Below are 12,481 nucleotides of genomic sequence, written 5' to 3'. Positions count from 1 at the left end.
TGCTACAGGAGGGGAAGGAATAGGCAAGAACAGTTCCAGGCCCCCATCTGCCCATTGCTGTAGACTGCAAACTGACAACCCTTTTACCCGTTGCTTGGCAACTGAAGATAACCAGTTGTGTGATGAACACACTTAGCATTGTGAAATATTTCATGTCATTTGAAAATACTGGCTATGGACAAAATAAGACTCTCCCCCTCAATGGACAATTCAGGACTTAAGGCCATCAGAATTCAGGGCTAAAACTAGGAGGGCCTCAAACTATGCAGAAGCTGCCAGTCTTAAGAGCTGTGCAGGAACTGTTGGAAGCAAAACACTGTTCCTTTGAGAGCTAGCAATCCCTGCACCACTGCATTATTTCTTAAAGGGCAGCACTGAAATGTTGTTAAAGGCAACTTGATAATAGCAAGTACACCATCCTGGATTCTGGCTTACCTAGTAAATTTTAACCACAAGCAAAGCAGATTTTGGAGGTGGCCTGGGTGCCATCTTAAGTTGTAGCTGGGCTTTCCCTGTAAACCTTCATCTAAATTGCCATGCACAACTGGAAATGGCTACCCTTGAGGGTTTTAATTTTCTTGGCAGCACTAGATGTATTATACTAAAAGAAGGAAACCCTCAAGGAAACAAATATACTAGAAGTTACCCCACTCTGCTTAGGGGGACAGCTTTCTTTACACAAATGCAAGCTGCTGCTGCAGGGTAGTCAAGTCTGAGGGTTTCACAACAAAATATCATGCTTGGAGCAAAGTTAGCTTTTTGAATATGTTCTAGGAAACCATAATATGGTTTATATAATGGCAGGGCTGACAACTCAGACCTTTTGTGTCCAATTGTTCAGCATCTTCCTAGCCTTACAATAACTGAACTTCACTTTTAGGAGCAACATGAATGCTTCATTCTTATGGCTGCAGATAAACACATCTCACCTGAACAAGTGCATTCAGCTGACCACTGGGGTGTCAGAGGACACAGACAGAAGCTGCAGCTCAGCATTGCATCATTTGCTGAGAGATGGCAGAAGTGGAACAAACGTCATTTAAGACTCCACTATCCAGAGTAAAAAAATCTTTGCTCCAGACTTCTAAATGCAAGGAAGTTGGGAGACTAGCCTCTGCCAAACTAATTTTATCAGTCAATTACACCTTGTATGTGTATAGCCATGGAAGTCATTTGAAAGGTCAATGTGACCTTGGCATTATTCCCTGCAAGAGGCAAAATTCAATGTGAAGTGACTAAAGAGAGCGTTGAATGCAGCGGAGACCAAGGTCACACACCCACACAGTTGCATATTCCAAGCATGTAGAAGATTTTTATTAAGTATTAACTTTGGTTCTAAGAATTCCATCCTCAATTCTGTAACACTTTGTTAAAAACCAATAGGCAAGAGCAAATACAAAAAATATTAAATTATGAAAACAAATCCCATTAAGGCTCCCTTTTTAATATTTATATATGTACACACAGAAACAAATGGAGACATAAAAGAGACTAACTCCACTCCAAGAGAAGGGAGGTAATATTAATTTGCTATCTTAACTTGCTAAAAATAAAGCAGGTTTTAAAAGCATTCATCAGTTAAAATCATTCATCAGTTGTAAAAAGAGTCCGGCATTTTCAAACCAAGGTAGCACAACTGAAAATATTAAGCAGATTGAAGATTTAGACCAAGGTAGAAAGGTGAACAGAATCTCAGTTGTGAAAACTGTTAATTCAGCTCCACAAATTAAGGAAAAACAAAAGGGGAAAAAGTTCAAGCAATTTGACAGCATTTGCCAGGTCCATCATACCAACACATAACAAGATTCTGGATTCCTACACAAAAAGTCTGGCAGACTTCTGATATGGGCTAAAGCAGGTTCACATTCTACTAGTAGTTTAGTAGTATTACTCTCCCCCTCCCCGAAGATTACTACATACGTGCTGTATCTACAAAGCAGGGCTGGTCCCCTCAAGCACTATAGGAAACGCCTCTCCTTACCTCAGAAGGCAACTGAGCCCACCATCCACAAGGACTTGGGACCAGAGAGGTTCCTCTGTGCATTCAGCTAAAGGTCTGACTCAGAGGTCAGTGATGGAGCAGGGCAGCAATAAACCTGCCAGGACATTTGAGAAGCCAAGCAGGGTCTGGTCTGGTTTCAAACTGGATAGGGAACCATGTGTTGAGATTCCTGCATTTCAGGAGGCTGTGCTAGGTGAGCCTTGGCCTCCTGTCCTACAATGCTATGATCTTAGGGCTTCTCTCTATCACGTTCAGAGGGCTTTGGGCCAAAATGCATCTGTCTCATTTTGGAATCATTACTCCCAAGTTGTTCTGAACACCTTGATTTACCTATTGAGCCAGAAGCTTGCAATGGAACTGGACTCTCGAAGTCTTCCTGATTATCTATAAAAAAGCCAGCCTGAGAAACATGCAGCAGCTACCTGGAGCGTTAAGGAGACCCCTTGCAGGAGGCTCTCCTGGGAGATGGGGGTGTCCATCCCACGTGCTTCTCAGTTTCTGTGGCGAAAGAGGCAGAAATGCCAAGGACAAAGAGAACTGCAGCTTCTCATGAGGAAGAGGAGGCACCAAAGAACAATGAGGAAAATGGAAACGGGAGGATGGGAAACAGCCCCTGGAAAAGGCGGAGGAGAAGGGCTACCTTTGCGCACCGCTGTGGTCTTGGCAGCAGGAGGGGGGGTGAAGACCCTGCCATGGGTGGCAGAACCCCCCCCCCCGACAGAACCCCTGCAGGCCCCCTGCTGCCAGAATATAAGCAGCACCAGAATTGGCGCTCATTTCTGGTAAAACCTTGCCAGAGTGCCCCCCCCCCCGACAAGGGAGGAAAAACAGGGAGTGGAGGAGAGAAAGCCAAAGGGAAGAGATTGCCTTTGTAAGCTGCTGGCGGCTTTGGGAGCAGACGGAGGTGGGAGCGATGGCAGCTTGAGCACATGGTGAAGCAAAAGGAGGCAAATTTGCGTAGACATAAGGAGGGAGGAAATGCAGGAGAAAGGGCAAGCGGGAGAAGGGGGAAGGTCAGGGAGCAGCATCAGTTGGAGCTACACAGGGAGACATTTCACATGCAGTCATCTTTTTTCAGTTACGGTTATTTTTTAAAGTTCTTAAAAGCCAATAAATATAGATTTTTAAAAAATAAAACAAAAGCATTAAGGCAGGTTTTTCTGGGTGCTCCTCCCACCCCGAGGGCAGTACAGAAAGTTAGGCTAAGGCAGGGGAAATCAGTGGCAAAGCCGACGCAGTGCAACTACATGGGCTGTGACCTCTTTTGAGATTAGAAATGTCCACAACTTCCATCTACATACCAATGAGAAGGCATGAAATCAAGGCAGCTACTGGGCATTTAGGAGCCTGCTTTGCAAAAGCAGCCCAAGATGCCACTGCTTCTAAAATAAAGACCCCAGATTTGGCCAACATTAAGCAACCCAATAGCACTGCTTTATTAATGGGTTTCATATTAGGGACATCCACTCTCTCTTCCAAAAATGTTAGTCCAAGCCAATGATAAATAAGCCATGTCAGGATTTAAATTAGAAGTAAATTAAATCTTGGCAAAACTTATTTATCATTGACTTGGATTTATAATGCGATTTTATTCTCTGAAGAGCTGCTTGGGCCCTGACAACCTGAAAAGCTTTATGCCAAAGGCAAGGCTGCTCTTTGTCAACATTTGGTCCCCAGGAACCAGTCCTGAAATTGTTTTTCCAATTTCCAGCGCCTGCAGCAATGACAGAACACATCACTTTCACAAGCTGGTATTGGTAACAAACGCTTTTTGCTTGGATATAATTGCAAAAGAAAGATTCATTTTGCTCAGCTTGCCAGAACAAGCCGATGGACATGATCCTCATCTAATGTAGATGTAAGCAGCTGTTGAATTGCAGCTACTGACACATGTATGATCTGAACCTATCTTGAGAATCTTTCCAACAACCATTTTGGCCTTTGCTGAAAAGCCAGCTTTGCAGGTTTCCAGCAGTAGGCATCGCTCAGCTGCACACCCCAAACAAAAAATGCAATAATTATTTATATACGTTTCTCACATACAAGAGTACTGGAATCACTAAGGTCAGAGACTGTGTTTAGAAGAGGACCTGAATGTCCATATTTTAGGTTCTTTTGTCTCTAGTTATGCACAAGTATTGCAGGCTTCCACAGCTAAAGCACCCAGATTCCAGACTGTGTTGAAAACTAAAAACATGTCTAAGGACCATATCCAGATTGGAGCATCATGGGCTATCCTGTACACTGGGCCTCATGCCCAGTGATTTTGAATGTAATTGTAAAAGCTGCTAAACGTAGCTGGAAGAGATGGATAGAAATCTAGGAAAAATAATAAATTGGCATTTTCCCTTTAAATGGCTCCCCCTCTTACCCCACTGACAATATATAGTTTTGCATCTGGGCTTCAGTGGTTTTCCATCAATTGAACAGAGAAATGAACCACAGAAATCAAGCTTTCCAAAAGATAAAAATAAAAATGGCCAGCTGGGTCATGCGTCCAGAAAAAATATATACGCCTCCTGGTGGTAAGTGGGTCGGGGGTTGTAAGCTATCTGGAAGTCCCAATGAGCTCAGTGGAACTTACTTCAAAATAGACATGTATAGGACTGCATGGGCAGGCAATGGAATTCATAATGATTTCAAGCTCCTAGATATCCTACCCTGTAGTCAAGCTCTGAGAAGCAGCTGCAAGTGTTTGTACCTGCAGAGCCATTTGAGAATGTAGGAATAGCCTCCTGGAGCAGCCCAATGGCCCATCGAGTCCAGCATCCTGGGGCCAACCAGATGCCTGCGGGATTTGTTTTCAAACTGCCCAAAGCACAAAGAACCCTAAAACAACTAATTCGGCTCCAAAAGGCCTGTGAGAGTTCAAGCATGCCCAGTTTGTTTTAGATTTTGTGTTCTTCTTTGAAGAGCAGAATGCTGTTCCGCAAAGTGGTCCACAAACTGTTTTTCAAAGTCCATGCAGCACAACGGGGACTGCTGCCAAGAGAACATAGGCCACCCCACCCCCTGCAGTGTAGGGTTGGATCTAGTATGCTGTTCTTTAGACCACCGTGAAGGAAAGAACAAACGAACAAAAGGCCAGTGGCAATTTAGACATGGCCAAGTGCACATCGCACAGGAAGAACAACATGGTAAAAGCAGCATGGCTGCTTAGCAAGGTTGGAGGAGAAAACCAGCCACTCATCCGTGAGCATTCTAGCGCCACGAATGCGCGGTGGGCCAGAAAGGCGCAGGCGACCAACACCCTTAAACTGCTCAATGGCAGAAGAAGACATTAAGTTCTTTCCTATAACTCATTTCTTACAGATTCCCTCATGGCAATAAGACACACCTTGGCCCACACACAAGTAGCAGGACAAAAGAACTCCAACTTCAAGTCTAAAGGAACGTCTATTTACATTAGAGACTGTGGAGCGGGGGGGGGGGGGCGTCATTTCTGAAGAAAGGTTTCCACACAAAATGTGACAAGGAGTGGTTTAAGAACACTTTGCTCTTCTGCATAGCAGAACTTCACAAAGTGGGAAATACAAAATAATAATAACACACACTAGCCTGAGATGCCCTCTAAGCTCGGATCAGGAATAAGCAAGCAATGTCAACAACGCAAATCTGTTTCCCTCCTGGGGTCAACTACTTTAAATTGACAACAGGTTGCTTGTTTATCCTCTGATCTCCACATTATTATTGGCGAGTTTTATCTGGTGTGCAATCATTCATCTGCACATGTTCCAGACGTTGACCTCCACGTACGAGCTCATTTTCCACCCAGATCCAGGGCAACTGGGTGAGAGATCCTGCAGTCGCCTCTCCGCAGCAGCCACTGGGGAAATGGCGTCAAGTCTGAAAGGGCCCTTCTTCTAGGAGTCTTGAGCTTCTGCAGCTTCTTGCGCTGTCCTCCTCAAATTGCCTTTCACTTTTACAAATTCAGGTGCATTCTCTTGCTCCTCCTGGATCTTCTGCTTTTCAAGTTCAAGCTTAAAACAAAAAGAGATCAATTTTAAAAAAGGAAGAAATGATCAGAGTGGCATTTCTCAAAATATGAATTGTAAGCAGCGAGCGTAACCAGATTCAGCACTTTGTTAATGTGCAGGGCTCAGCCTCGATGGCAGCATACATGCACAAGGAGGATCTGGGTCTATTTCACTACCTGGTCCCTCACTTCCAACTTTCCAGGGTCACCCTGAGAGAATGAGAACACATTCCCTTAATCTCTTGCCTGATCGATATTTACAACACTTCTCTTCCATGAATCTTCTCCTATAATTTTTAAACCTAGTATTACCAATTGTTTTCAAAAGTCAGCTGTGGAACTAACAATCACATTTTCTTTTTATATTTTGAAAGAGTTTCCAGCACATTCTGTGGTACTGAATTCATTAATCTGATCTAGATAATATTATTATTTTATCTTTTTTGTAAACCGCTTCGAGGTTTTGGTATATAATTTTTAATGAAATCTGTAATAAAGAGGGGACGCGGGTGGCGCTGTGGCTTAAACCACAGAGCCTAGGACTTGCTGATCAGAAGGTCAGCGGTTTGAATCCCCATGACAGGGTGAGCTCCCATTGCTCGGTCCCTGCTTCTGCCAAACTAGCAGTTTGAAAGCACGTCAAAGTGCAAGTAGATAAATAGGTACCACTCCGGCGGGAAGGTAAACGGCGTTTCCGTGTGCTGCTCTGGTTCACCAGAAGCCGCTTAGTCATGCTGGCCACATGACCCGGAAGCTCTACACCGGCTCCCATAGCCAATAAAGTGAGATGAGTGCCGCAACTCCAGAGTCGGTCACGACTGGACCTAATGGTCAGGGGTCCCTTTACCTTTATAATAAAGAGAAGAGAAGCTCCTCGAGTCTATTCTATACCATTTTCCTGCCCTCTTACCTGTTCTAATTTCTGTTGTCGTTTGAGTAGCTCTATTTCCAGGTCCGATCTCTTCTTTTGTGCCTCCTCCTCCTTCTGTTGCTTGATAACTTGGTCTCTTTTTCGTCTTTCCATCACCTTTTGCAGCTCCGGCTTATTCTGAGGAGCAAGACCCCTATCAAAAGAAGGGAGAGGGTTCTGCGTTGAGTTACTTATTGACATGACATATTCCCATTATATTAGAGGACACCAGTTGGTGAGAAATCAGGCGATCATATACATTTATTTGACTAAATCAGCACAAATCTTCATATGAATAGTTTTAACAAATTGTTTGTTTTCAGATAATATGCACACATTTGTAACATGCAGAGCCTTAGAAAAAGCAATCCTGCCCAAGAAAATAACCTGCAACCAGACCAGTAAGTACTTTTTAAAAAATTGTCTGCAACAGGATGTTTTTGTAAATAGGTTTATTTGGGAGTACCTTTTGAATGAAACATGTTTTTAGATCAATCCAACTGATTGACTAAATGTTGCAGCCATGTGCGGTTGCTCTCCATTTGACTGTATCATCTTAGCTAAGCTGTTCAAATTTGAGAGGAGTTTCCCAATCTAGGATACGGATAATCACACCGAAGATGTTTGGAGACATGAAACTTTGATGATGATGATGATGATGATAATAATAATTTTATTTATACCCCGCCCTTCCTGGTTCAAAAACCAGGCTCAGGGAAGCTAACAACAAATTTAAAACACTTAATTGTAAAAGCAGCATAAAATACAGTATAAAAACATGAATAACAATGAAATCCAAAATTCAGAAATCAGTTTAGGGGAAATAAGCATTAGATAATCCCCAGGGCTAGCTGGCTAAATTGGTCCTACTTGTACCAGCGAGGAGGCCAGGGGAGGCTTAGCTGTGGGATCCCAGAGTGGGTGATCTTCATAAAAGGGGAGGGGGAGGGAAGTGAAGTGAAGGGAAATAAAAGATCAGGCTGAATTCAAATTAAAGGCCAGGCGGATAGCTCTGTCTTACAGGCCCAATGGAAGGAGGTTAAATCCTGAAGGGCCCTAGTCTCCTGGGACAGAGCAGTCCACCAGGTCTTTTCAAACGATCAAATACTGGTTCCATTTCCCTCTTGCTCTCAAATTCCCAAGTTAAGCCATTACATGCTCCCTATGAAAAGAGAAAAGATGTTACTGATCTTCAGGCAACATAAACGTGGAGCCCAATTCAGTCCTTGGAGACATGTTTAGCTCATTCTCTTGATTTCACATCAAGAACATTGGGGAGCAAATTGGTGAAGGAAGGCGTCATCCAGCTTCCTCTCCCCACCCCCCCAGGCAGCAAAAGCCTGGCTTCGTGGGGCTGCTTTACAGGCAGAATGCCCATCGAGTCTTCCCTCGCCACAACATCGGGACCAGTCCTGAGACATGACGCCACTTTGTGCTTTTCTCTGGGGAAGACTGGAAGCACACGACACAATGACCCGATTACAGATGGTGTGGAAGGGGAGGCAAGGACTGTGACACAGCCACCCCATTTTCCGCACCACAGGTACTCCCCCCGCCCACCACCTCACTTTTGAAGCGAGTTCCACCGTTATTTCACCCTGCAGTCTGAAACAGGGTCCTATCATCTGAATTATTCAGCCTTCCTGGAAGAGGGATGGGAAATTTCCTTCATGAAAATAAAACATTTAAGCCAAGAAGAAAAAAATCTAAGCTAAAAAAGATGAGCCCTTGTGGCCTTCACTTCACTGCTATTTTTATCATTTACCTTGAGGAATATATGGCCTCTTCAAAATATACTGTAGTTGTTTGGCACATTAACTTTAGCACCAGATACTGAGCACATTTTCACAAAGCCTCCTCCTTTGCCTGTTTCTAAAGGAGTTTTTTTAATCCGCTTCAAGGTCTGGAACCATCTGTAGAAGAACAGCCCACTTTCCCCAAATTTTTCCTCAAATAATCTCAAAGCCAAATTGCTACTTGAGATATTTTACTATTGAGTCCACGAAAGACTTGATATATTATGCATTGTTCAATTTCTGTATATTATGCTTCTGGCAAGATGAAATATTTAGCAAGAGTAAAAATACCATTTTACTAGATTTCGTAATATATATCTTACAGCTTGTTAACATATTTAAACCTCCATCACTCTTTACCCATTTCATCATTTTTGTTTATAATGCAAAAGATCCCAGTGACAAGAACTCTGTGCTCCCACCTTCAACTCATGTGATGGGAGGGAGGAAGGGAGGGAGGAAGGAAGGAAGGAGGGAGGGAGGGAGGGAGGGAGGGAGGGAGGGAGGAAGGAAGGAAGGAAGGAAGGAAGGAAGGAAGGAAGGAAGGAAGGAAGGAAGGAAGGAATCAAGGCTGCATTCAGATGTCGGGTTTAATGCCTTAGTTGTGCTAGTTGTAGTGCTAGAACTTCTGGTTTCTAACATTTCTTTTGCACTGTGGTACTTTGTTTGCTTCGGAACTGCGGCTTTTTTGAACAAAACAAAACATTTTTATTAAGATTTTCCTGGGTTACAAAGGTACATACATCATCTCTGTTTTCATAAAGTCCTTTCTACAGATCAGTCATATTCAATGTGAGACTTTGATGTTGCATACAGTATAAGGTTGGGGGAGAAAAGAGGTGGGGAGAGCGAGCGAGGGGGGGTAGTAAACTTTCGTTCTTTTACATAATGTATGTGTGAGGTTTTTGAGAACTGCGGCTTTTCGATCAATATACTGCCAAGTTGTGCTAAATTTTATATGGCAGGAAATATCTGTATACTACTATACTGCCCCAAATTTCATCAATACGAAACTCTCACCATTTCCCAAGTTAACAGGGCTGCAACAGCATTTTTTCTAGATTCCTAGAAGTGGCTTTTATGTTGTGCGAAAGATCACATAAAAAGAGAAAATGAACAAGTAAGGAAATATTGTGAAGATGCAATAAAGCCCAAGATACAAAATCCTCATGGGCTTCCGTGGCACACTTAATGCATACATTGTGTGAGGAAAGAACACATTTTGAGTAATATTTTAAGCAAAGAGAGGAGGGGAAAGAGGCACCTCTCATGACAATAAACTACAGAAGAAGAAGAGGAGTTTGGATTTCACTCCCTTTTTAAGGAGTCTCAAAGCGGCTAACATTCTCCTTTCCCTTCCTCCCCCACAACAAACACTCTGTGAGGTGAGCGGGGCTGAGAGACTTCAGAGAAGTGTGACTGGCCCAAGGTCAGCCAGCAGCTGCAGGTGGAAGAGCAGGGAATTGAACCCGGTTCACCAGATTACGAGACTACCGCTCTTAACCACTACACCACACTGGCTAGGTTACTCTAGCGCGGAGATTCAGACTGTGACTCCCTGGAAGCTTATCATTAATTAGAAGAACTGAAACAACAAGTTAGTTCCCCCACCCCAAATATAAATCACTTCCACTATTATAAATCACTTCCACTATCACCCTGTATCACAGAGTTTCAGAGAAGTGCTGGATTTCTTCTAGGCAAAAGCGACAGTGATGAGACAACGCCTCAAATATCTGGCCAGTAGTGCAGTGCAACTGAGCATGCATTGTAGAATGCGCCCTCTTAACACCCATAATAGTTCCATGTCCAATTCTCAAAAGCCAATGTGAAATTTAAAGATTACTGCTCTGGTAGAAATAGTTTTTGAACAACGGCTTATGACTGAATCTTCATAATGTTTATGCATTTTTCCTATTTCAGTGGCTCTGTCAACGAGCAGAACGCATTTGGAGTTTGTCAACGTTTTCTGTAAAGGCAGAAGCGTGCACCCTAATGATCTTCAAAATCCTCACTTCCTTGAGTTTTGGGGAGGGAAAGAGTTTATTTAGGCAGCAAAAGACAGCAACATCACTACCTTTCAAAAAAGAAGAGGCAAGTATTTTACAGAAATATAAAGAAAGAGTGTCATCGTTAGAGACACCCTGAAAACCAAAATTACTAGGCAAAAATAATAAGAGGTTATAGTGCACGATCTATTTTACCTATGCTTGGCAGGGGGCTGGACTCAATGGCCCTTGTGGTCTATTCCAACTCTAGGATTCTATGATTCTATATGGACTTAGGAAATAGGTCACTAAACCTCCGCTACAAGAAAGCCCTTGATGTGGTTTTTTGCTTCACTGATGCCATTTACATACTGATGCATATTTACTCTAATGTATGTAATTATATGTTGCTTTCCAGGCAACCCTAAAAAAACAGCTAAAAACATTGTGACAATAAGAATGAATAAAAGCTGTATAAATAAGATAATGAGGTCAATCAGCCGGCCAGCCGGGGCGGGGGCAGCACAGGACTGACTCTTCTCCCCTCCAGCCTGGATGGTCCTTCAGTAAGTAGTTCTGTTGGGAAAGGCCTTACGGGTGCTGGCGTTCTCTTATAATCTTACCTACAGTATTATGGCCAGAAGTTTGGAGAAGATCAGTCTACATCCCAATCCCAAAGAAGGGCAGTGCCCAAAAATGCTCCAACTACCACACAATTGTGCTCACTTCACACGCTAGCAAGGTTATGCTTAAAATTCTACAAGGCAGGCTTAAGCAGTATGTGGACCGAGAACTCCCAGAAGCGCAAGCTGGATTTTGAAGGGGCAGAGGAACCAGAGACCAAATTGCAAACATGCGCTGGATTATGGAGAAAGGCTGGACTGGATAAATCCCAAACCGGAATTAAGATTGCCGGAAGAAATATCAATCACCTCAGATATGCAGGTGAGAAAACCTTGATGGCAGAAAGTGAAGAGGAATTAAAGAACGTTTTAATGAAGGTGAAAGAGGAGAGTGCAAAATATGGTCTGAAGCTCAACATAAAAAAACCTAAGATCATGGCCACTGGTCCCATCACCTCCTGGCAAATAGAAGGGGAAGAAATGGAAGCAGTGAGAGATTTTACTTTCTTGGGCTCCATGATCACTGTAGATAGTGACAGCAGCCGCGAAATTAAAAGACGCCTGCTTCTTGGGAGAAAAGCAATGACAAACCTAGACAGCATCTTAAAAAGCAGAGACATCACCTTGCCAACAAAGGTCCATATAGTTAAAGCTATGGTTTTCCCAGTAGTGATGTATGGAAGTGAGAGCTGGACCATAAAGAAGGCTGATTGCCAAAGAATTGATGCTTTTGAATTCTGGTGCTGGAGGAGACTCTTGAGAGTCCCATGGAGTGCAAGAAGATCAAACCTATCCATTCTGAAGGAAATCAGCCCTGAGTGCTCACTGGAAGGACAGATCCTGAAGCTGAGGCTCCAATACTTTGGCCACCTCATGAGAAGTGAAGACTCCCTGGAAAAGACGCTGATGTTGGGAAAGATGGAGGGCATAAGGAGAAGGGGACAACAGAGGACGAGATGGTGGGACAATGTTCTCAAAGCAACTAAAATGAGTTTGACCAAACTGCGGGAGGCAGCGGAAGACAGGAGTGCCTGGCGTGCTCTGGTCCATGGGGTCACGAAAAGTCAGACACGACTAAACGACTAAACAACAACACAGTATTATATTTTATTTTCCACTATGATAGAAGCTAGGTGATTTGACTAACTTCTGATCTTCCATGATATTCTGGGAAACCAATGCTATG

The 12,481-nt window shown here is 43.4% G+C and overlaps 1 protein-coding gene across 5 annotated transcripts in view; it reads right to left on the bottom strand.

Annotated features, from left to right (window-relative positions):
• Positions 1-1,292: 1,292 nt before the first annotated feature.
• The window catches only part of FAM107B (family with sequence similarity 107 member B), a 130,639-nt gene continuing 119,450 nt past the window's right edge, over positions 1,293-12,481 (bottom strand). For all 5 annotated transcript variants that reach the window (XM_083464234.1, XM_083464235.1, XM_083464236.1 and 2 more), the window contains 2 exons: positions 6,889-7,042; positions 1,293-5,982 (listed from right to left, as the gene is read on the bottom strand). In XM_083464234.1, coding sequence (XP_083320360.1) covers positions 5,866-5,982; positions 6,889-7,042 — 271 coding nt within the window. In that variant the 3' untranslated portion in view covers positions 1,293-5,865. The remainder of the gene's footprint in view (positions 5,983-6,888; positions 7,043-12,481) is intronic.

The sequence above is a fragment of the Podarcis liolepis genome, assembly GCF_965112155.1.
Source record: "Podarcis liolepis genome assembly, chromosome: 10".
Taxonomy (NCBI): Eukaryota; Metazoa; Chordata; class Lepidosauria; order Squamata; family Lacertidae; genus Podarcis; species Podarcis liolepis.
This window is presented reverse-complemented; position numbering and strand designations above follow the sequence as displayed.